We start from the raw sequence: 23,996 nt of genomic DNA, 5'->3' as shown, positions 1-23,996 counted from the left end.
CCCAAGCTGAGACTGACCCTCTTTAAACTCCCAAGCTGAGACTGACCCTCTTTAAACTCCCAAGCTGAGACTGACCCTCTTTAAACTCCCAATCCGGGGCTAACCCTCTTTGAACTCCTAAGCTGGGGCTGACCCTCTTTAAACTCCTTGCTGGGGCAGACCCTCTTTAAACTCCTTGCTGGGGCTGACCCTCTTTAAACTCCTTGCTGGGGCTGACCCTCTTTAAACTCCCAAGCTGGGGCTGACCCTCTTTGAACTCCTTGCTGGGGCTGACCCTCTTTGAACTCCTTGCTGGGGCTGACCCTCTTTGAACTCCTTGCTGGGGTAGACCCTCTTTGAACTCCTTGCTGGGGTAGACCCTCTTTGAACTCCTTGCTGGGGCTGACCCTCTTTGAACTCCTTGCTGGGGTAGACCCTCTTTGAACTCCTTGCTGGGGTAGACCCTATTTGAACTCCTTGCTGGGGCTGACCCTCTTTGAACTCCTTGCTGGGGTAGACCCTCTTTGAACTCCTTGCTGGGGTAGACCCTCTTTGAACTCCTTGCTGGGGCTGACCCTCTTTGAACTCCTTGCTGGGGTAGACCCTCTTTGAACTCCTTGCTGGGGTAGACCCTCTTTGAACTCCTTGCTGGGGTAGACCCTCTTTGAACTCCTTGCTGGGGCTGACCCTCTTTGAACTCCTTGCTGGGGTAGACCCTCTTTGAACTCCTTGCTGGGGTAGACCCCTTGGGGACGGCTCTGCTATGCCTGACTCTGGGCCTAGAACTTGGAGGCAAGGCATGGTCCAACCCTAGCTCTGAGATTCCCCGCCAAGTCATTCATTGTTCCACCCCAGATTGTCTGACTTTGTAATTCCTCTGTTCTCTGATGGGCCAAAGAGGAAATTCTCAGAGCAACTGCCTCCTCCTCTCTCTCTATCACATACATGCATTGCACCCGCATAAACACTACAAACAACATAAACAGCAAATACTGCTGAGAGTCAAACACAGTGGCAAACAGTGGCACAACGGGTGCAAAATGTCAGTGACAGAACACATACAAAGAGACCATCTCATAGCTGCGAGAGCAATGCCTGGAGAACAGCTGGGACATGATGGCATAGTGTAAAATAGTCCTCTGTCATCGCAAACACAGAATCATTTCTCTGTCTCTCTCACGCATGCACCCACACCGGAGAGGAAGGAGGAGAGACAGACACCCACAGGGGAGTGAGCAGAAACCACTGGTATGGCAGTGCTCCCATACGGCCCCCAAACAGAGGGGGAATATTACAGTCAGTATCACACTCTGCTCACTATAATTACATATGGCTTTTTTATACTATACTATACACTGCACGTGTATGTTGTACATGCCCTTCTTTATAATTTGACTCCAACCATTAAATTGGATTGTGGATTAGTCCTTTTGGGATATTTAAGCAAGAAGGCACAAGGGGGTGTGGTATATGGCCAATATACCACGGCTAAGGGCCGTTCTTAAGCACAACGCAATGCAGAGTGGCTGGACATAGCACTTAGCCGTGGTATATTGGCCATATACCACAAACCCCGAGGTGCCTTATTGGTATTTTAAACTGGTTACCAACGTAATTAGAACAGTAAAAACACATGTTTTGTCATACCTGTGGTATACGGTCAGATATACCACAGCTGTCAGCCAATCAGCATTCAGGCTCAAACCACCCAGTTTATATAACTACTGTAGATAAGTAATGGCCCTTTATTGATGTGAAAGGACTTGTGGGTATCAAGGGTTAAAGAGGATAAAGAAAAACAGAAATAGGTGTTCAGTCTCAGCAGAGGACACACTATACAGTTAGATTACAATTATAAACTGGGTGGTTCGAGCCCTGAATGCTGATTGGGTGACAGCCGTGGTATATTAGACCGTATACCATGGGTATGACAAAACATGTATTTTTACTGCTCTAATTACGTCGGTAACCAGTTTATAATAGCAATAAGGCACCTCAGGGTTTGTGGTATATGGCTAAGGGCAGAGGGACTAAGTTGGCCTCCCTCCAGCTCAAGGTCTTGGTAATACCATTTTGGCATTGATAAACCAGAGGTGTATTCATTAGTGCACAGTGTTGCAAACAGTTTTGCAATGAAAACTGCTTTTATTGGGCAAATTCAGGTAGGTCCCTCCCCATTTCATCCTGTCTGCTTCCTAGTGAATACATCCTAGCTTCTGAAGGGTCTCATCAGGGAGCAGAGAGAATAGTTGAGCTGCACAGAGATAGATAACAGGAGTGTATTATTACAGATTATGCTTGGAATTTTATGAGATTTTGTTGGCCACCATTGAAAATGTCTTTCAAAATGCTCATAATTTGACCTTTAGTTGATCAATTGACATGATTGAATACGGTGTAGAAAGTAGAAACTTTTAAACAAGTATTATAACATCCATCAAGTCATTTCACTGTACTTGAATGTGTGTACAGGAATAGCCTGCCATCTACTGGGGAAGAACTGTTACGATATCTAATGTGCATTGTAAGGAGCATCTTGCAAGCACCTTATCAACACCCATGTAAACATAACCATCTTAGTTTTTCTTATGTATTTGTGACCTAAACTAGTTAAATATTCACATGTATCAAACAGATTAAAGGTAACATTAAAATGTGAGCTAAAACAGCCTTTATTTGTTTTATTTACAAAGAATACAAAACATGCCGCCAAAGTTTTCCGTAGTTTTCAAACAGGAATGCATTCACACGTTACACCACTCCTGTCCTCTTCATCTGGGATGGACACACACCTAGGACACACAGCAGAGAACAAATGTTTTAAAGATGTACGTTGACGGTTTGTTAAAAATGGCAACAATTATAGAGGAAGAATTTATTCTGTAGTATCTAAACATCTGAGGCTCATATAAGTCAGTCAAGGAAGAATTCAATGGAATTCATTCCTAGCAGGTAGTAAATCAGTTTAGTACATGACTAAGCACAGCAAATGACTGTATTTACCATGGTAAGGACAGAAGTCCCCTTTCTCACTTGTGGTGAGTCTTCCTTCCAGACGCAGCTTCTTTGCGGCCTTGTTTCAAACCCTGTAAGAGACAAATAAAGTATTAAAACAGTTCCTTTTGCATTGAAGAACCCGTTTACTCCTGGTATTGAATTCAAAATGAATGTCCGATCAATCATCACGTCCCAGATTTTGTCGGAACGTGAATGCAACCTAATGTACACACATAGAAGCTACAATGTGTATTAAATAGGAATTGCTTTGATGTAATAAACCTATCTACAGTGGGCAAGACAGGATGCGAAGGGGATGTAACTGTACCAGGTAGTATCCAGTGTGGTAACCACTCATGTACCAGGCGAGCAGCATACTGCCCAAAGCCCCATCATCCTCTCCGTCTGGACTCATGGGGGGAGGGGGCGGGATCATCTGACAGAGACAAAACGCCTTCAGACGAGGGAATCTCCCGTAACGTTGCAGAGATAAATGTACTAACAAAACACTGCTCAGTAAGCTCCGTGTGTGTTCTCTATCAGCAACACTAAACAGTCAGGTGGACTGATCTTCCTTACTGTCTTTATTCAGACAGTAAGGAAGATCAGAGTGGGAAACAGGCAGGTGGAGAAACAGTTGGAAAGGTGGAAGCAGGGATTTAACTCTTGTCTCCGGTGAAGAGTTGTGACTCATGCCGAGAACTATTACCACGGCAACACAGCTCTGCACCAGAGAAAATATTTCTGCACTCCATCTTACCGGTGGCCCACAGGGCATCATAGGAGGCCATCCTGGATGGGCGGGCCTGGAGGCCCCAGGTCGCCTTGAGTCTCCCTGTAGACAGAACAACTTCAATGTGCAGCACACTCCATTGTCAAAGGATTCACTCCATTACCACTTACAGGGGTTTTATATTTAAATTCCCCAGCTCGGCATCTTTAGCAACTTCCAAATGAAAACAAAATTCACCTAAATTCCGTCATTTGTTAGGTCTTTTATTTCCTTGGAGTAATGCATTCTTACATTTACATTTCAGTCATTTAGCATTCAACTGGTGTCTGGGTCAGACAACCACATAACAAAAAAATAAAAAATGCATGGACGAATAGTGATTGACAAACTACAATTAGGATCTGCTTACCATTCTGAAGCCAGGCATTGGAGGGGGACCTGGGGGAAAACCAGGAAAGCCTGGACCCAACATGGGAGATCCTTTGGGGGATTTGAATTTGGGTTTAGAGCGTGGCACATGACTGTGAGGGTGTGGGGCGGACGACCTGTCGCTCTCCTCTGTAGAAGACTCTGCTTCTTTAACCTGCATTACAGAAAGAGACACGAGAACACTGACAAAATGTTCCCAGTCAGATGTGTTCAAGGGGCTGAATACATAAATGGTGGTCCACTAGTCTGGTGGAACCAGCCTGATCTAGTTCACTTCACGTGCAGTAAAACAGTATGGTGAATGCAGCGATCATCCTCACAAACAGCCTAAACGTACCTTACTGGGGGCTTCCTCATCTACCTCTGAGCTCTCTATCAGAAGGTCTCGGAGGTTCTGCTCCTCCTCGTTCCCATAGTGTGTGAACACAACTATACAGGTGCCCCTCTGCTCATCTATGGATGAGATCGTGGCAGAGTACAATTTGCCATCTTTAGACCAGTAGGCACAGCAGGGGTCTCCGACTCGCCACTGCAACACAACACATGTTGTATAACTGTTAGACTAGACCCATTAAAGGAAGAGTTAACAGATCATTTTTAATGGGTTGTTGTGTTCTTATAAACGTACCACCTACCTCTTTATCCAGAGGAGCATTGCTTCTCTTTCTGCTGCGGTTGTTTCTGTTGTTTTTTCGTTTCTTTCCAGGTTTGTCTCTCTCTGAGCTTTGTGTGTCCTCCTCACCTTTCAGGGCAGTCTGACAGTCAGGATCAATAGTTAAAAAAGAATCAAAATGTGAGCAAGGACACTTTTCTGAGTCACTGCTTTAGGAGACATGTCTACAACGACACACTGTAGCTGTACATGCATGGTTCTCAACCGAAGTATCAAAACCATTCTAACAAAGAGGAAAATAAGACATGCTTTATTTGCAGAATACTGTCAATGAGGTGGCAAACAAAGTTATAACACTGTAAAGGCACCTTAAATGATGCAACTGCTTTGTCGTAGGCCTTTATCAGTGCAGTGTCATCCCAAATGTCAGAATCGTCACTCTGGGAAAATAAGAAAATGAGTTTAAGAGCAATCAACCATCTGAGTAACTTTTACATAGCAAATGCTTTCTATTTAGCTACTAGCAAGACAGATAAAGCCAGCTACCCAAGATTCCATCTAGCCAGTTGTGATGCACTGGCACTGCTCTATATTCCTACATAATAAATGGCTCAGTTAGATAACCAGCTGGCCAGGCTAACTAGCATCTAGTCATACAACATGGCCAGCTGATCATTTTTAATCTAATATCAGTCACTTTCCTAGATCTCCGCTAACCAGATATCTAATTGAAACTGTTTTGGGAATGGGCCATCAGACTTGAGTGACTGATGCTGGCATATCTGCTGACAAACTGCCTTGTTACCACTAACATCAATGATTATGAGAACTGACCCTTCCCTGAAACTCTGGTGCAGTGTTGTGGAGAATACTCTGAAAATATAGTTGACCAAGATTCCAGCAGACTAAACTACCATTCCATGGTGAAGGAAGTATCAAGATACCAATTACTTAAAATGGGAGGTTAAGCTAGAATAAACCTCCCATAAAAAAAAGTGTTTTCTTAGCTAACTAATGTTAATTTGAAGTTGTAGTTCACTACATCCAAACTAAATGAATGTGTGAAACATATCAAAAAAGTAATTACACTACTGTTCCAAGATTTTAATTTAGTTAAACTACCACCAAGCTACTGCAAAACGTAGTTAAATTACAAGTTTAACTAGATGTAGCTAGTTCAATACTCCCCAACACTGCTCTGGTGCCAGGTGTAGACCCAATAGCTAGCTATTAACTAGCTAATGTTAGCTAGTTGGTATCTAGCCAATCAGCAAACAACTAGCAAACCAATCTACACACTTAGCTAGCTATGTACTGACTGAGTAGCTACATAAATGATAACTTACTTGTGCAGCTCCACGAGCAAAAAGCACATCTTTACACCCATGTGCCATGAATACGCAGAAATATGGCTGCTCTCACAGCTTTGATAGACCCTATCTACTGAAGCAACGTGCGTCGCTGGCTGACGTTTCTAAGTAATGATGACGTATAAAAACGGCGACAAAAATTGTTAGCACGTTGGCTTGGAAACGAACTAACACTTTTGTTTACATAGCTAGCTAGATTTGCTTGTAAATACGATGATAGATCCTGCTTTAGGTTCTTTGGGTGCTCAGATTGTCTTGGCTGCGTCCAGTGATGAGAATCATCCTCCAGAAAACATTATTGACGGGTGAGACGGGTTTATTTATTTACTCTTTCTAAAATATAATGTATTACCTCTGTGCCTATCTAGTATGTTGTTAGATAGCTAGCTAAACTAACCTAAACTTCATGTATGTCAGAGTAGCTAGCTAGCTACATGATTTGTTGTTCAAATCAAGATAAAAAGCTACTAGTTATGGTAGCGTGAGAAGAGCTAGCGAGCTAACGTTAACAGTCTTGTACAGACACCCAACAATATTTCCACACAAAGCCAACATCCTGCTGCTTTACAATGTCATGTTACACCAGTCATTAACGCACAGCCAGCATCCCCACGCCACACCACACCATTCATTAACTCATCACCACTGTGCATACCTTGATGAGTCACTTTCTCTCTTCTCAGGAACACTGAAACATTTTGGATGTCCACTGGAATGTTTCCACAGGAGTTTATAATCCGCTTCGCTGAATCTATGAAAATTGCCCTTGTGACAATGCACTGTTATAATGGTATGAAACAAGGTCAAACGTAACGGTATCAAATGGCACACTGTCTAGACCTAAGTATTGGTGTATGTTTAGTTACTAGTTTGATCATGTTGCTTGAAATGTATCCGTTATTTTGTTCTTGTTGTCTTTCAGTTAAGACTCTTAAAATTGAGAAGAGCATCTCAGATGATGCTACTGACTTTGAAGCTATTTCAGAAAAAGGTAAGCAAAGCCACTACGGCTCCACAGTGCCTCAAAGCAAATGAAGTCTGCCTTTCAAAGCAGTATTGTAATCTTCATTGCATCTTGTTTCAGAATTTGAACACACAGAGGGGCATCTTCAAACAAATGATATTCCAGTGAGTTGACTTCCTATTCTAATCTACATAATGTTCTACATGGTACTACAAAGTGTCTGCAAATGGCATATACTGTATATACGTGACTTTGAGTAGTCTTGTTTTTTTCTCTTTACAGCTAAATGGAACGACTGCAACACACTTGCGCTTCGTCGTTACCTCTGGATATGACCATTTTGTCTCGGTACACAGGGTCAGTGTAGAGTGAAATATATATAGTACCTTCTCATAGCTCTACTTATTAAGGAGTTTGTCTGAGTATCTAATATGTTTTACATTGCGTAATTTTTTGTTGTTGTTTATACTTTTTTTGTAATGAAACAGGATTTAATGTTACATCACCTGAGGCACAATTAAGTTTGTTTCATTCTACCTGTTCACCAAATCCAAATTGCAATACAATCTGTTCAATAAATCTGACTACAGCTGTAATCTGCTAACAATTGCATTTGATCCAAAGCATATAGTGACAGTTGATGTGAAGTAGAAACAAGGCAGTATTCAAAGGTTCTCCAGCTGTAGATGTGTCAGTGTGTCCGTCATCCAACTACTATATTGTTAAGGATTTTCTAAACTCATGCATTTGTGTGCTGCAGAGGTAGCCTGGCCAAAGATGGATTTTCAGAAGACATATTTCCCTCATTAAAATGCAAATCAATTTATAACCTTTTTGACATGTTTTTCTGGATTTTTTTGTTGTTATTCTGTCTCTCACTGTTCAAATAAACCTACCATTAAAATTATAGACTGATCATTTTTGTCAGTGGGCAAACGTACAAAATCAGCAGGGGATCAAATATGTTTTTCCATCACTGTAACGATGGTCATTATGGCTAAACAGTTCTATTTTTGTTTCATCAGACCAGAGGACATTTCTCCAAAAAGTACAATCTTTGTCCCCATGTGCAGTTGCAAACCATAGTCTGGCTTTTTTATGGCGGTTTTGGAGCAGTGGCTTCTTCCTTGCTGATCGGCCTTTCAGGTTTTGTTGATATAGGACTCGTTTTACTGTGGATATAGATACTTTTGTACCCGTTTCCTCCAGCATCTTCACATGGTCCTTTGCTGTTGTTCTGGGATTGATTTGCACTTTTCGCACCAAAGTACGTTCATCTCTAGGAGACAGAACGCGTCTCCTTCCTGAGCGGTATGACAGCTGAGTAGTCCCAGGGTGTTTATACTTGCGTACTATTGTTTGTACAGATGAACGTGGTACCTTCAGGCATTTGGAAATTGCTCCCAAGGATGAACCAGATTTGTGGTGATCTACAATTTGTTTTCTGAGGTCTTTGCTGATTTCTTTTGATTTTCCCACGACGTCAAGCAAAGAGGCACTGAGTTTGAAGGTAGGCCTTGAAATACATCCACAGGTACACCTCCAATTGACTCAAATGTCAATTAGCCTATCAGAAGCTTCTAAAGCTATGACATCATTTTCTGTATTTTTCCGATCTGTTTAAAGGCACAGTCAACTTAGTGTATGTAAACTTCTGACCAACTGGAATTGTGATACATTGTAAACAATTGTTGGAAAAAAGACTTGTGTCATGCACAAAGTAGATGTCCTAACCAACATGCCAAAACTATAGTTTGTTAACAAGAAATTTGTGGAGTGGTTGAAAAACGAGTTTTAATGACTACGACCTAAATGTATGTAAACTTCTGATTTCAACTGTAGTCTTTTACTTCGAGGTTAAATATATAAAAAGAGAATACATTTGTTAGTATGAGGTTGTTGTCCCTGACTCCATGTTACGTGAACCCGTCATTTAAAGAGGGAGAGTAAATATGAAACCAGAGGAGGGAAAGATGAAAGTGAAGAGAAAGGAGAAGACAGTGAACATGTGAGGAAAGTTTAAAGTTGTCACTTGATCAATAATCAAGTAAATGTCCACTACGTGTGTTAAACAAGGGATGCAAAACGGAAACATGACGCTAATGTAACTTGGTAGAAAACAACTGCAAAAATGTACATAGCCATCATTTTTTTCAGAATATAAAAATATTTATTCTCATGAAGCTGAGAGTAAATATCCATCTCAAGCTGAAGTACAATGTACAAGTGTTTTACGCTTTAAAATGGTACAAAGCTTTTTTTTTGTGAGGAAAAATACATATGGATGTATTATTCAGTTGGATTCAATGAAATTAGAATTCTTGTTCTAAACTTAATTCTAGAGTTCTGAAAGTGATTAAAAAGTAACCTTTACATTTGTAGTAAAAAAAAAAATAGTTTTATTTAATAGTATAATATGCATGATATAAAGTTACTTTCGGCTTAATGTTTATGCTATTTTCATAAAGAAATATATCTTCAAAATAGTATTTGTCTTTTAATGTAATAACAAAAACAATCAAGAACTGTAAAATATATATATATATATATAAGCTAATGTTTAAGAGTATTATATGTTTGTAAATGGTACTATTTGTAAATGTGAAGTAAATGCAGGGAGTACAAACCATGCACACTTGTAGAAACAAACCTTTAAATCTAAAAAGTTCTCACTTCAAAAAGACAGTTACAAGTAGCATTTTAAATGTACGTGACATTAATATAATGCTATCTATTAGCATCAGATCTACAATAGGAATACCACTCCGCTTGGATAAAAAACGCTTTAGATAAAACACAGATTATATACACATACAGTACCACCAGTACAGAAACAAGAAAGACAGTCCCTTACGTTTCAGTTAATTAACATAGAAAACACTGTTAAATGTACCAAGGAAATGACACATTCACACAGACAGTATCGCTTAGTGTAACGATCATCAAAATAGTAGTTGTAGAGGGACTCATTTTGAGCCTGCAGACATCCCGTCTGGTGGTCCCTCTCTTTCCCAGTCCTCCCTCTTGTGAAGGGAACGAAGGAGACATCTTGGTGGACTTCAACTGTGTGTTTCTGCCAGTTAGGAGTCTAACCGGATAGAACAGGAGACACGGTCTTCCACCACAACACAGGCGAGTTGGAATGGGGGCAGATGATAGCATGGAATCCAAGGGAACTTTGTTCATTGTGTGTCTATTGAAGCTAAGGGAGTCTATGTATGTAGCAAGTATAATATGGTGTTTTCACTGTAGGGGAACGAGTGTTCAGTCCCTGAGTGTGTATATGTGTGTGTCTAGATGGTCTCCACGTAATTGGCTGGAAAGAGTCCCTGTCGTCCATCTTTAGTGCAGCCTCGCCACCAGGCCTTGTCCACGGTCTCCACCGCAGTTATGATGTCACCTGGCTCAAAGGAGATCTCTGATTCATCCTCTGTGAGAAAGACAAGACTAACACTCAGAGAGAATCATAGTGTGTGTCTGTGTGTATATGTAGGTGTGCATGTGTGTCCATGGTTACACTGAGAACTGACCTGCTTGGTAGTCATAGAGAGCTCTTACACACGTCTGAAACAAAGAAAAGCAATCATGAATGGCCCCTGTCTGAGGAAAATGTCACAATTTACTATTTTTCCCATTGCAGAGTCCTCGCCTGGTTGTCATCGACATGACATTCATATTAAATTAGTCAGTGTTTTTCAATTCTGGTCCTGGAGACCCAAAGACCAGCACTAACACACCTTTAATAACTTATCAACTAATCATCAAGTATTTTTATTAATACTGGGCTGGAACAAAGGTCTGCACACCATGTGGGTCTCCAGGACCGGGTTTGAAGCCCAGTAGTGAATAGGATGGCAGGTGGCAGGGTACATATGACTTTGTGTGTTTCCATACCTCTTGACTTTGTGTAACATTCCATACCTCTTGTCCATTCTCTGAAATCTCCTGGACCTCATTCTCTTCAACAAAGTCCTCCTCCTCTTCGTCAAAACAAACAGCCAACTCTGGAGTACCTTGGTCCCTTTCAGGTGGACTCATGGATCGCTCTGGAAAAGAGGAACATGACAGTGGTTGGATTCTGGTTCCCTACCCTAAGCTAGTGTATACTTTTCAATCGCCTTCATGGATTTAAAAGCCCACGAGGAAGAGGATTCCTGGAAAAGGATAGGGAATTGCAATGTAGGCTTCTGGTATGTCTATTCTATGTTATCTCGTTAACATGAAGGGTTCATTCAGTTTCAGAGCAAATTGGGTAATGTAGGCTATCGTAGATACCGCTCACTGGATGAGTGTGGTAACATACCTGTACCATTGTGTTCCACCAACTCCTCCTCCTCTGTCACCCCATTGGTGGACGGGACCACAACCTTGTGTGTGATTAGCTGAAGAATAACCTCTGCATCTGAAACATAACATGTCAGTGGTTAGATTGTGTCAGTGATGTGTCACACACTTTTTCCACAACCTTCTCATTACATAAAACTCTTCTTCTCTTTCAGTTGTTGTATTAAGCCTGTTTATTTTTATTTTATTTTTTATAATAGGACAGGCCTATACAAGATGCAAAACAATATACACTACCGGTCAAAAGTTTTAGAACACCTATTCATTCAGGATTTTTCTTTATTTTTACTATTTTCTACATTGTAGAATAATAGTGAAGACAACAAAACTAGAAAATAACACATATGGAATCATGTAGAAACCAAAAAAGTGTTAAACAAATCACAATATATTTGATATTCTTCAAATTAGCAACCCTTTGCCTTGATGACAGCTTTGCACACTCTTGGCATTCTCTCAACTAGCTTCATGAGGTAGTCATCTGGAATGCATTTCAAATGCCTTGTAAAAAGTTAATTTGTGGAATTTCTTTCCTTCTTAATGCGTTTGAGCCAATCAGTTGTGGGGTATACAGAAGATAGCCCTATTTGGTAAAATACCAAGTCCATATTATGGCAAGAACAGCTCAAATAAGCAAAGAGAAACGACAGTCCATCATTACTTTAAGACATGAAGGTCAGTCAATACAGAACATTTCAATAACTTTTTGCAGTCGCAAAAACCATCAAGCGCTATGATGACACTGACCGTCACAGTAATGGAAGACCCAGAGTTACCTCTACTGCAGAGGATAAGTTTATTAGAGTTACCAGCCTCAGAAATTGCAGCCCAAATAAATGCTTCACAGAGTTCAAGTAACAGACACATCTCAACATCAACTGTTCAGAGGAGACTGTGAATCAGGCCTTGATGGTCGAATTTCTCCAAAGGAACCACTACTAAAGGACACCAATAATAAGAATAGACTTGCTTGGGCCAAGAAACACGAGCAATGGACATTAGACCGGTAGAAATTTGTCCTTTGGTCTGGAGTTCAAATTGGAGATTTTTGGTTCCAACCGCCGTGTCTTTGTGAGACGAGGTGTGGGTGAACGGATGATCTCCCATGTTTATTTCCCACCGTGAAGCATGGAGGAGGAGGTGTGATGGTGTGGGGTGCTTTGCTGGTGACACTGTCTGTGATTTTGTTAGAATTCAAGGCACACTTAACCAACATGGCTACCACAGCATTCTGCAGCGATACGCCATCCCATCTGGTTTGGGCTTAGTGGGACTATCATTTTGTTTTTCAACAGGACAATGACCCAACACACCTCCAGGCTGTGTAAGGGCTATTTGACCAAGAAGGAGAGTGATGGAGTGCTGCATCAGATGACCTGGCCTCCACAATCACCCGACCTCAACCCAATTGATATGGTTTAGGATGAATCGGACCGCAGAGTAAAGGAAAAGTAGCCAACAAGTGCATGTGGGAACTCCTTCAAGACTGTTGGAAAAGCATTCCAAGGGCCTCCCGAGTGGCGCAGTGCCACTAGAGATTTTGGGTTTGAGTCCAGGCTCTGTCGCAGCCGGCCGTGACCGGGAGACTCATGAGATGGCGCACATTTGGCCCAGCGTCGTCCGGGTTAAGGGAGGGTTTGGCCGGCAGGGAAGTCCTTGGCCATCGCACACTAGCGACTCCTGTGGCGGTCCGGGCGCAGTACACGCTGACACGGTAGGCAGGTGCACAGTGTTTCCTCCGACACATTGGTGTGGCTGGCTTTCGGGTTAAGCGGGTATTGTGTCAAGAAGCAGTGCGGCTTGGTTGGGTTGTGTTTCAGAGGACGCACAGCTCTCGATCTTCACCTCTCCCGAGTCTGTACGGGAGTTGCAGCGATGAGACAAGACTGTAACTACCAAATGGATACCACGAAAAAGGGTTAAAAAATATTTCAAAAATAAATAAAAAGGAAAACCATTCCAGGTGAAGCTGGTTGAGAGAATGCCAAGCGTGTGCAAAGCTATCATCAAGACAAAGGGTAGCTATTTGAAGAATATCAAATATATTGTGATTTGTTTAACACTTTTTTGGTTTCTACATGATTCCATATGTGTTATTTTCTAGTTTTGATGTCTTTACTATTATTCTACAATATAGAAAATAGTAAAATAAAGAAAAACCTTGAATGAGTAGGTGTTCCAAAACTTTTGACCGGTAGTGTACAAAGTATACCTGTTACCGCTGGCTCCTCTTCTGAAAGCTCGACCAGGAATGGCTCAGCAGAGACCTGGCTGTAATCGGATTGGCCCTTCTCTTGTCCAGCTTCCTTTGCCTCCTCTCCTTCCTCTGCCATAGGCTCCTGCACTGATGTAGGGTCTGAATCCTGTGCTGAGCCCTCCCATCCCTCCTCCATATTTGGATTTGGCTCTGTACTCTCAATGCTGGGCTCTGGCTCTGCCTGGTCTTCATCTTCCTCTTCCTCCACCAGTACAACTTGTACAGCTGTGTACTGCTCTGGAAGAGAGATAATTACCAATGGTAAATTGAGAACCCACTATAATGGTATGACAGACATCAATGGTCATTCTACAGTAGGCTGTGTGTATGATGGGGAACTACCTGTTGGCTGCAGTGGACTCTCTGGCACAGGGGCAGTAGGAGGCTGTGGTGCTGAGACAGGCTTCAGGGAAACTAGGGGACAGGGGAAGCACTCAGGCTGGGACTGGGGAGAGTGGGGCAGGAACTGGGCCTGGAGCTGGTTCTCTAGAGGGGAGGTGGGGGACATGTTGGTGAGGAGGCCTGGAGAGGCTGGGAGGGCAGAGGGCTGGGTTTGGAGCTGAGACTGGGGGCTGGGTGATGGGAGAGTAGCCTGGGCTGAGACAGGTGGGGAAGAGTGGAGGGCCGATTTCAGAGGGGACACCAGGGGCGCGCGAGGGCTCTGGGGAGAGGTGATTGGGCGGAAGATGGGGCTGGGCGGGGACATGGTGTGGTGGAAGGGGGAGGTTGGGAAGCGGGAGAAGGGTGAGACCAATGTGGGACTGCGGGGGGAAGTGGTGGTGGGGCTGTCCGATTTCCCAAAGTTGAATGCTGTGTCAGTCAGGCTGCGCTGGTACCGCCTTAATGGAGGTTTGCCTGTGTGGAGAGAGAGGGAGGGAAGATAGACCAACATGAAGAAATACACTGCAACCAGGCAGATAATGGTTGTTAAGGTTCATGCATGATTGACTGTTACTGGCTTCATAATCAAACATTGCGTAGAGCCACTTCTGGTTTGTCAACACTTATAAACACACACACACACTGGACTTACCTGTGCGGGGGGAGCCAGGGCTGGATGGGCTATGGGATGATACTGATGACAGCTGTCTGAAGAACTCTCTGGGGTTCATGGAGCGCTGTGATACCAGCATTGCTGCCTCCTACAGGTAGGAGGAGGAATCACACCATGCTTTACTGAATGATGTAAAGGAAACTACAGGTCTCAATAGTCTAGAGCTGCCTCCTCTACTCCTTCCTCTCCATTCCTTTCCTTCATCTGCGCTGGCTTGACAGAAGCAGACAGGTTCCTATAAAAGGCCATATTCCTTTGACCTATCCTGTGTTTTCAGATCTGTGCAGATGAAGGACAGCAGACTAGGAGAGGAAGCCATTTCAGAGCATTGGGGTTAGAGGTCGACCAATTAATCGGAATGGCCGATTAACTAGGGCCGATTTCAAGTTTTCATAACAATCGGTAATCATCCTTTTTGGACACCGATTATGGCCGATTACATTGCACTCCACGAGGAGACTGCGTGGTAGGCTGACTACCTGTTATGCGAGTGCAGCAAGGAGCCAAGGTAAGGTGCTAGCTAGCATTAAACGTATCTTATAAAAAAACAATCAAACATAATCACTAGTTAACTACACATGGTTGATGATATTACTAGTTTATCTAGCTTGTCCTGCGTTGCATATAATCGATGCGGTGCCTGTTAATGTATCATTGAATCACAGCCTACTTCGCTAAACGGGTGATTTAACAAGCGCATTCGTGAAAAAAGCACTGTCGTTGCACCAATGTACCTAACCATATTCTTAAAATCAATACACAAGTACATATTTTTAAACCTGCATATTTAGTTAATATTGCCTGCTAACATGAATTTCTTAACTATTGTGTCACTTCTCTTGCGTTCTGTGCAAGCAGAGTCAGGGTATATGCAGCAGTTTGGGCCGCCTGGCTCGATGTGAACTGTGTGAAGACCATTTCTTCCTAACAAAGACAGCCAACTTCGCCAAACGGGGGATGATTTAACAAAAGCGCATTTGCGAAAAAAGCACAATCGTTGCACGAATGTACCTAACCATAAACATCAATGCCTTTCTTAAAATCAATACACAGAAGTAGATATTTTTAAACCTGCATATTTAGTTAAAAGAAATTCATGTTAGCAGGCAATATTAACTAGACAAATTGTGTCACTTCTCTTGCGTTCATTGCACGCAATTTTACATAATTATGATATAACATTGTGCAATGTAATAGCAATATTTGACTTATGGATGCCACCCGTTAGATAAAATACAGAACGGTTCAGTATTTCACTGAAAGAACAAAGTTTTGTTTTCGAAATTATAGTTTCCGGATTTGACCATATTAATGACCAAAGGCTCGTATTTCTGTGTGTTATTATATTATAATTAAGTCTATGATTTGATAGCGCAGTCTGATTGAGCGGTGGTAGGCAGCAGCAGCAGGCTCGTAAGCATTCATTCAAACAGCACATTCCTGCGTTTGCCAGCAGCTCGTCGCTGTGCTTCAAGCATTGCGCTGTTTATGACTTCAAGCCCATCAACTCCCGAAATTAGGCTGGCAATACTAAAGTACCTATTAGAACATCCAATAGTCAAAGGTATATGAAATATAAATGATATAGAGAGAAATAGTCCTATAATAACTACAACCTAAAACTTCTTACCTGGGAATATTGAAGACTCATGTTAAAAGGAACCACCAGCTTTCATATGTTCTCATGTTCTGACCAAGGAACTTAAACGTTAGCTTTCTTACATGGCACATATTCCACTTTTACTTTCTTCTCCAATACTGTGTTTTGCATTATTTAAACCAAATTGAACATGTTTCATTATTTATTTGAGACTAAATTGATTTTTATTTATGTATTATATTAAGTTAAAATAAAAGTGTTCATTGTTCATTCAGTATTGTTGTAATTGTCATTATTACAAATATACATATAAAAATCGTCCGATTAATCGGTATCGTCTTTTTTTGGTCCTCCCTTAATTGCTATCGGTATTGGCGTTGAAAAATCATAATCGGTCGACCTCTAATTGGGATACACACAGTATGCGAGAGGTACAACAGGTAAGGAACTAGTATGTTTAGGGAAGAGTAGGATGGGAGTTTATATGGAGAAGAGAGAGACTCACTGCTGCTTTCTCAATGGACTCGCTGCGTCTGAAGCGAGATCTCATGTCCTCCTCATGCTCTCTCTCCTGCAGCTCCTGCCACACCCCAACAGAGGTCAGAGTTCAGACACACCAGTTCAGACACACTTCAGTAGCCCAATAACTTCCTCACTAATTGGTTCTTTCTCTCACCCATCTAGATTTCTCCTGTTTCCTCACTTCTGCCTCCAGCTGGACCTGCATTCTCCTGAGAGATACAGAGATGTCAGAGACCTTATAGGCCTTAGGTAGCCTTTCCAATTATGACGACACATTCAATACCTGACATGGCCACAGAGATCGTTTGAGTCTTGAGTCAGTGTGTGAGTGTGAGTGTGTGTGTGTGTGTCCTAGTCCTGACCTCTGCTCTTCGATCATCTGTAGTTTCTCGTTCATCTTCCTCTCCCTCTCGTCAGCCTCTTTCTGTTCCTTCAAAACTCTCTCTTTCTCCCAACGTCGTCTGTCCTCCACTGCACGCTTCCTCTCCTCTTCCTTCCTCCGTTCCTCCTCACGCTGAGAGAGAGAGATGGAACACAATAGATGAAGACTTAATAACAGCTTATAATGTGAACGTTAAAGACGTGAAGTGATGTGAACATTGAAGGTAAATACTAAGTCTGTTACATTGATGGATTACTAGAAAACCTGTCTTAGCTATGAGGGTAACAGTTTTTTTGGTAGTTTTTTTTACCTTTATTTAACTACACAAGTCAGTTAAGAACAAACTCTTATTTTCAATGATGGCCTGGGAGCAGTGGGTTAACTGCCTTGTTCAGGGGCAGAACAACAGATTTTTACCTTGTCAGCTCGGGGATTCAAACTACCAACTTCTCGGTTACTGGCCCAACTCTCTAACCACTAGGCTACCGAGGGTAACTGTGACTGTGTGCCTGTGTAAACTACCTCTGCACGTGCCCAGAAGGAGTCTCTGTTGGCGCGTCTCATCTCCATGGCAGCATTAGTCTTCCTGTAGTTAGTGCCCTGTCAACAGAGAGATACAGACGCAGAGGAAAGGGAGTGTTAATGGAGAACAACACTGTATGAACACACAACACAGTTTGTAACTTAGCCTATTGACAAGGAGCCTTGATTGTTTTTAACTCGTGATTGAAAAAAATGAAAAAACATACAGTAAGTACACAGAAAGTACAATTTATGACAAGAGATTAAAACAGAGAGAATCTGAATGTGTGGCACCCTCAATATAAAAGCACAGTTCCAGGATGTGCCCAGGTGTTAGCGCCCCCTCTTGTGGATAGAGATGGTATTGCAAGGGGACCACTCACCACTGTCTCCTTGTCCTTGGACCGACTGCTTCTTCTGACGTGCTCTGTCGGGGAGCGGACTTTATTGAGCTCAGCACCTATCTTCTCCTCTGTCACATCCTCCTTACTCTCCGCACTGATAAACACATAGGCCTCCTGAGAGAGAGAGAGAGAGAGAGAGAGAGAGAGGAGAGAGAGAGAGAGAGAGAGAGAGAGAGAGAGAGAGAGAGAGAAGAGAGAGAGAGAGAGAGAGAGAGAGAGAGAGAGAGAGAGAGAGAGAGAGAGAGAGAGAGAGAGAGAGAGGAGAGAGAGAGAGAGAGAGAGAGAGAGAGAGAGAGAGAGAGGAGAGAGAGAGAGAGAGAGAGAGAGAGAGAGAGGAGAGAGAGAGAGAGGAGAGAGAGAGAGAGAGAGAGAGGAAGAGAGAGAGAGAGAGGAGAGAGAGAGAGAGAGAGAGAGAGAGAGAGAGAGAGAGAGAGAGAGAGAGAGAGAGAGAGAGAGAGAGAGAGAGAGAGAGAGAGAGAGAGAGAGAGAGAGAGAGGAGAGAGAGAGAGAGAGGAGGAGAAGAGAGAGAGAGGAGGAGAGAGAGAGAGAGAGAGGAGAGAGAGAGAGAAGAGAGGAAGAGAGGGAGAGAAGAGAGAGAGAGTATAGGAGAGAGAGGGAGAGAGAGAGAGAGAGAGAGAGAGAGAGAGAGAGAGAGAGAGAGAGAGAGAGAGAGAGTACAATGGGGAGCTGCTACACAGGCATCTGATGTGAAGTCTATAATGCACTAGTGACAGGTTGGTTGCTGCATGTTCATCTCTGCCCCAGACAATGCTCTGATGAACAAGCTTGTTCTGAAACATGTGGACATGAAAGATTATTGAAGGGAATCAAGTTGCAGTCCTGAACATTGTTTGACATTCCAAGCGAGGACAACCTTCAGCTGTAAATTGGCTGCACACTACAACTGTGCCACAGACACTTTGCATGATGTCACTTGAACCTTTCCTGAACTTTCCGGAAGAAAGAATGTAATTTTTATTGGCTGCTACAGTATCAAAATGTGTGAAACCTCATCGCTCAGATACAATTCTGCTCCGGCATTCCAAATGAGAGAAAGGGATATTTTTCCACCTTTTTCATTTACCCCCTGAAAACATATGTACACACACACACACACACACACACACACACACACACACACACACACACACACACACACACACACACACACACACACACACGTAGTTCTTTGAAAGCTTTTCCCCCCAGTGGTTTCCTCTTGGCTGTGGACTTAGTTGTGTAACAGCTTTAGCGATGAGGACAGACAGAGAACAAAACTAGTCTCTGGCTTACACTAGAGAAGACAGGACAAAACGTATCAGTTCGGAAGAGATGGAGAGGGAAGAGAGAGATGTAGAAACGGGAGAGTGTGTGTGTAGGGGGGAGGAAGGGAGAATTCACAGAAAGCACAAGGAAAGTAAAACAGTTGTTGCATATTAGGGGAAAGTGGAAAGAGCAGATAGCATGCAGAGATTCAACAATGACGAATGACCAACCCGGACCAGAAAGAGATGGCGATATAGAGGTCGACGTGCGGGTGCCCCCTGATGAAACAACGGAGGCGAGTAAATCATCCGCCTCTACCCTCTTTTCTATTGGTGAATGTACAACCACTGGGGAACAAACTGGATGAGCTTCGTTCGAGACTATCCTATGAACGGGACCTGAAGAACTAAGATCCTATGTTTTTCAGAAAACTTGGCTGAAGAAGGACATGGATAATATTCTAGCTGGTTTTTATATGAATCGGCAGGACAGAACGGTAACCTCAAGGAGGTGGTGTGTGTCTCTTTGTTAACAACAGCTGGTGTGCAATCTCTAATATTAAGGAAGTTTCAAGGTTCTGCTCGCCTGAGTTAGAATACCTCATGATAAGCTGTAAACCATACTATCTACCAAGAGAGTTTTCATCCATATTTTTCGTAGCTGTTTATTTACCACCACAAACCGATGCTGGCACTAGGACTACACTCAACGAGCTGTATAGGGTCTTAAACAAACAAGAAGATGTTCATTCAGAGACGGCGCTCCTAGTGGCCGGTGATTTTAATGCATTTTAATACAAGCAAAACCTCAAAAGTACCAGTGACGCGCAATACAGAAGTGGTCTGCTGAAGCGAATGCTAATCTACAGGATTGTTTCACTAGCACAGTCTGGAATATGTTCCGGGACTCATTTGATGGCATTGAGGGGTTTACCACATCAGTCACCGGCTTCATTAATAAGTGCATCGACGACGTCGTCCCCACAGTGACCGTACGTACATATCCCAACCAGAAGCCATGGATTACAGGCAAATCCCATACTGAGCTAAAGGCTAGAGCTACCGCTTTCAAGGAGTAACTAACACGGATGCTTATAAGAAAACACACTACGCCCTCCGACGAACCATCAAACAGGCAAAGCTTCAATACAGGACTAAGATCAAATTCTGTTGCTTGTTTGATGTAGCAGGGCTTGCAAACTATCACGGAATAGAAAAGGAAACGCAGCCGCGAGTTGTCCAAGCCTACTAGACATGCTAAATGCCTTCTATACTCTCTTTGAGGCAAGCAACACTGAACCATGCTCGAGGCACCAGCTGTTCCGGACGACTCTGTGATCATACTCTCCATAGCCGATGTGAGTAAGACCTTAAAACAGGTTAACATGCATCCTGGTAATCAGACTGATTATCAGGACGTGTACTCAGAGCATGCGCTGACCAGCTGGCAAGTGTCTTCACTGACATTTTCAACCTCTTTCTGACCCAGTCTGTAATACCAACTTCTTTCAAGCACACCACCATAGTCCCTGTGCCCAAGAACGCCAAGGTAACCTAAATGATTATCGCCCCGTAGCACTCACATCTGTAGCCATGAAATGCTTTGAAAGGCTGGTCATGGCTCACTTCAAAACCATCATCCCAGAAACCCTGGACCCACGCCAATACGCATACCGCCCCAACAGATCCACAGATGACGCAATCTCTATTGCACTCTACACTGCCCTTTCACACCTGGACAAAAGGACCACCTACATGATAATGCTGTTACAGCTCAGCGTTTAACACCATAGTGCCCTCATAGCGCATTAAGCTAAGGACCCTGCAGCTGAACACCTCCCTTTGCAACTGGATCCTGGACTTCCTGACAGGATGTCCCCAGGTTGAGAGGGTAGGCAACAACACATCTGCCACGGTGACCCTCAACACTGGCCAAAAAAACCCATTGCTGCACGTCTGAAGTTCGCAAAAGAGCACCTGGATGTTCCACAGCGCTACTGGCAAAATATTCTGTGGACAGATGAAACTACAGTTGAGTTGTTTGCAAGGAACACACAACACTATGTGTGGAGAAAAAAAGGCACATCACACCAACATCAAAACCTCATCCCAACTGTAAAGTATGGTGAAGGGAGCATCATGGTTTGGGGCTGCTTTGCTGCCTCAGGACTTGGACAGCTTGCTATCATTGACGGAAAAACTATTTCCCAAGTTTATCAAGACATTTTGCAGGAGAATGTAAGGCTATCTGTCTGCCAATTGAAGCTCAACAGAAATTGGGTGATGCAACAGGACAACGACCCAAAACACAGAAGTAAATCAACAACAGAATGGCTTCAACAGAAGAAAATACGCCTTCTGGAGTGGCCCAGCCAGAGTCCTGACCTCAACCCCATTTGAGATGCTGTGGCATGACCTCAAGAGAGCAGTTCACACCAGACATCCCAAGAATATTGCTGAACTGAAACAGTTTTGTAAAGAGGTTGGAATGGTCCAAAATGCCGTTGTGAAGGTCGGACCCACAACTACAGAAAACGTTTGGTTGAGGTTATTACCTCCAAAGGAGGGTCAACCAGTTATTAAATCCAAGGGTTCACATACTTTTCCCACCCTGCACTGTGAATGTTTACACGGTGTGTTCAATAAAGACATGAAACATAATTGTTTGTGTGTTATTAGTTTAAACAGACCATGTTTGTCTATTGTTGTGACTTAGATGAAGATCAGACCAAATTTTATGACCAATTTATGCAGAAACCCAGGTAATTCCAAAGGGTTCACATACTTTTTCTTGCCACTGTACATATCTACCTCAACTTCCCCGTAGCCCTGCACATCGACTCGGTACCTGTGCTTCCTGTATATATCCATGTTATCTTTACTCATTATCGTTATTCACTGTGTATTTATTGCTTGTGTCACTATATTTATTGTCCCCCACACACTCTGGATCTGACTCTGTCCGTTAGTTAGTCACATGCAAAATCTGACAGCACTGGCCCGATTTTGAACTAACTTGGGTGAATGATGCGGCATATACAAAATTAAAATGATTGGCCTAAGGTGGGAGCTATTGTAATAAACTGAAATCCGTTAATCACGCGCAAATATCTTAATAGGCCCACTCACACAGTTGCACTCCCTCCCTCCTTCCTTCCCGCCCTTCCTCATTTCTCCCTCCCTCCGTCCCTCCCTCACTTCTCCCAAGCAGTGTGAGGTTCCCCTGAGGGAGGAAGGAGGGCGTTGTGGTGAAGAGGGTGTAAATGATCTCCTCTGCCTCTCCTAATGGTCTCTCTGTGTGTCATTATGTTTCAGATGATAGGCCTCTCCCTAATACTGTCTCCGCTAAGGCCTCTCCCTAATACTGTCTCCGCTAAGGCCTCTCCTTAATACTGTCTCCTCTAAGGCCTCTCCTTAATACTGTCTCCGCTAAGGCCTCTCCCTAATACTGTCTCCGCTAAGGCCTCTCCTTAATACTGTCTCCGCTAAGGCCTCTCCCTAATACTGTCTCCGCTAAGGCCTCTCCTTAATACTGTCTCCTCTAAGGCCTCTCCTTAATACTGTCTCCTCTAAGGCCTCTCCCTAATACTGTCTCCTCTAAGGCCTCTCCCTAATACTGTCTCCTCTAAGGCCTCTCCCTAATACTGTCTCCTCTAAGGCCTCTCCTTAATACTGTCTCCTCTAAGGCCTCTCCCTAATACTGTCTCCTTTAAGGCCTCTCCTTAATACGGGCTCCTCTAAGGCCTCTCCCTAATATAGTCTCCTCTCCTCGGTCCTCTTTCATAGACCTCTCCTCACACACCCTGTCCTCTCCTTGGTCCTCTTTCATAGACCTCTCCTCACACACCCGGTCTTGTCCTCTTTCATAGACCTCTCCTCACACACCCTGTCCTCTCCTCTGTCCTCTTTCATTGACCTCTCCTCACACACCCTGTTCTCTCTGTTGTCTTTCATAGACCTCTCCTCACAAACCCTGTCCTCTCCTCTGTCCTCTTTCATAGACCTCTCCTCACACACCCTGTCCTCTCCTCTGTCCTCTTTCATAGACCTCTCCTCACACACCCTGTCCTCTCCTCGGTCCTCTTTCATAGACCTCTCCTCACACACCCTGTCCTCTCCTCTGTTGTCTTTCATAGACCTCTCCTCACACACCCTGTCCTCTCCTCGGTCCTCTTTCATAGACCTCTCCTCACACACCCTGTCCTCTCCTCTGTCCTCTTTCATAGACCTCTCCTCACACACCCGGTCTTGTCCTCTGTCCTCTTTCATAGACCTCTCCTCACACACCCATAGACTTCTATCCTCCCATTCTTACTCCTTCCCCTACCCTCTCCTGTACTTTCCTCCTCTATACTTGTCCTGTCTCGTTCCCTTCATTCCCCTCTTCTCCTAAATCTTCCCCCTTAGTTTTCACCCCAACTGCTTCCACTGTCACCTGTCTACCTGACGGTATACTGGTCTTTTCCACTTAGATTGAGCAACAATGAGCAATTGTGCAAAAGACTTGTTGATACAATATGAAACTCACTCAAACGCTGCAGGTGATTCACCCTCTTTCACT

General features: G+C 43.4%; 3 protein-coding genes across 3 annotated transcripts in view; 1 reads left to right on the top strand and 2 right to left on the bottom strand.

Moving 5' to 3' along the window:
• Window positions 1-2,615: 2,615 nt before the first annotated feature.
• Window positions 2,616-6,228, bottom strand: smn1 (survival of motor neuron 1, telomeric). Its single transcript, XM_029717867.1, has 9 exons — window positions 6,098-6,228; window positions 5,120-5,191; window positions 4,774-4,893; window positions 4,476-4,667; window positions 4,119-4,292; window positions 3,737-3,811; window positions 3,305-3,412; window positions 2,983-3,065; window positions 2,616-2,771 (listed from the first exon to the last, which is right to left on the bottom strand). Exons 1-8 carry the CDS (start codon window positions 6,143-6,145, stop codon window positions 3,009-3,011), a joined length of 846 nt encoding a protein of 281 aa, XP_029573727.1. The 5' UTR covers window positions 6,146-6,228; the 3' UTR covers window positions 2,616-2,771; window positions 2,983-3,008.
• Window position 6,229: 1 nt separating this feature from the next.
• Window positions 6,230-7,918, top strand: hspb11 (heat shock protein, alpha-crystallin-related, b11). Its single transcript, XM_029717868.1, has 5 exons — window positions 6,230-6,426; window positions 6,805-6,911; window positions 7,044-7,112; window positions 7,206-7,249; window positions 7,368-7,918. The coding sequence occupies exons 1-5, from the start codon at window positions 6,335-6,337 to the stop codon at window positions 7,455-7,457; spliced, it is 402 nt and encodes a 133-aa protein (XP_029573728.1). The 5' UTR covers window positions 6,230-6,334; the 3' UTR covers window positions 7,458-7,918.
• A 1,314-nt stretch (window positions 7,919-9,232) lies between these two features.
• LOC115164937 (drebrin-like protein B) overlaps window positions 9,233-23,996 on the bottom strand; it is a 52,049-nt gene continuing 37,285 nt past the window's right edge. The window contains exons 5-16 of the mRNA XM_029717866.1: window positions 18,150-18,284; window positions 17,767-17,844; window positions 17,225-17,376; window positions 17,017-17,071; window positions 16,846-16,920; window positions 14,720-14,828; window positions 14,029-14,541; window positions 13,642-13,923; window positions 11,389-11,487; window positions 11,007-11,131; window positions 10,616-10,649; window positions 9,233-10,515 (exon numbers count right to left, since the gene is read on the bottom strand). Of these exons, the coding sequence (XP_029573726.1) occupies window positions 10,379-10,515; window positions 10,616-10,649; window positions 11,007-11,131; window positions 11,389-11,487; window positions 13,642-13,923; window positions 14,029-14,541; window positions 14,720-14,828; window positions 16,846-16,920; window positions 17,017-17,071; window positions 17,225-17,376; window positions 17,767-17,844; window positions 18,150-18,284 (1,794 nt within the window). The 3' untranslated portion in view covers window positions 9,233-10,378. The remainder of the gene's footprint in view (window positions 10,516-10,615; window positions 10,650-11,006; window positions 11,132-11,388; window positions 11,488-13,641; window positions 13,924-14,028; window positions 14,542-14,719; window positions 14,829-16,845; window positions 16,921-17,016; window positions 17,072-17,224; window positions 17,377-17,766; window positions 17,845-18,149; window positions 18,285-23,996) is intronic.

The sequence above is a fragment of the Salmo trutta genome, chromosome 27 (assembly GCF_901001165.1).
Source record: "Salmo trutta chromosome 27, fSalTru1.1, whole genome shotgun sequence".
In the NCBI taxonomy this organism is placed as follows: Eukaryota; Metazoa; Chordata; class Actinopteri; order Salmoniformes; family Salmonidae; genus Salmo; species Salmo trutta.
The sequence above is the reverse complement of the archived record's forward strand: the minus strand, read 5'-3'. Positions and strand labels throughout refer to the sequence as shown.

Bases quoted from the DNA above. Each gene is read 5' to 3' on its own strand.
- hspb11 (XM_029717868.1), top strand. From the start codon at position 6,335: ATGATAGATCCTGCTTTAGGTTCTTTGGGTGCTCAGATTGTCTTGGCT. The intron at 6,912-7,043 runs GTATGAAACAAG...GTTGTCTTTCAG, and splicing joins GACAATGCACTGTTATAATG to TTAAGACTCTTAAAATTGAG. The intron at 7,250-7,367 runs GTGAGTTGACTT...TTCTCTTTACAG, and splicing joins TTCAAACAAATGATATTCCA to CTAAATGGAACGACTGCAAC.
- smn1 (XM_029717867.1), bottom strand. From the start codon at position 6,145: ATGGCACATGGGTGTAAAGATGTGCTTTTTGCTCGTGGAGCTGCACAA. The intron at 5,192-6,097 runs GTAAGTTATCAT...TTATTTTCCCAG, and splicing joins TTGCTCGTGGAGCTGCACAA to AGTGACGATTCTGACATTTG. The intron at 3,413-3,736 runs GTAAGATGGAGT...TGTCTCTGTCAG, and splicing joins TGATGCCCTGTGGGCCACCG to ATGATCCCGCCCCCTCCCCC.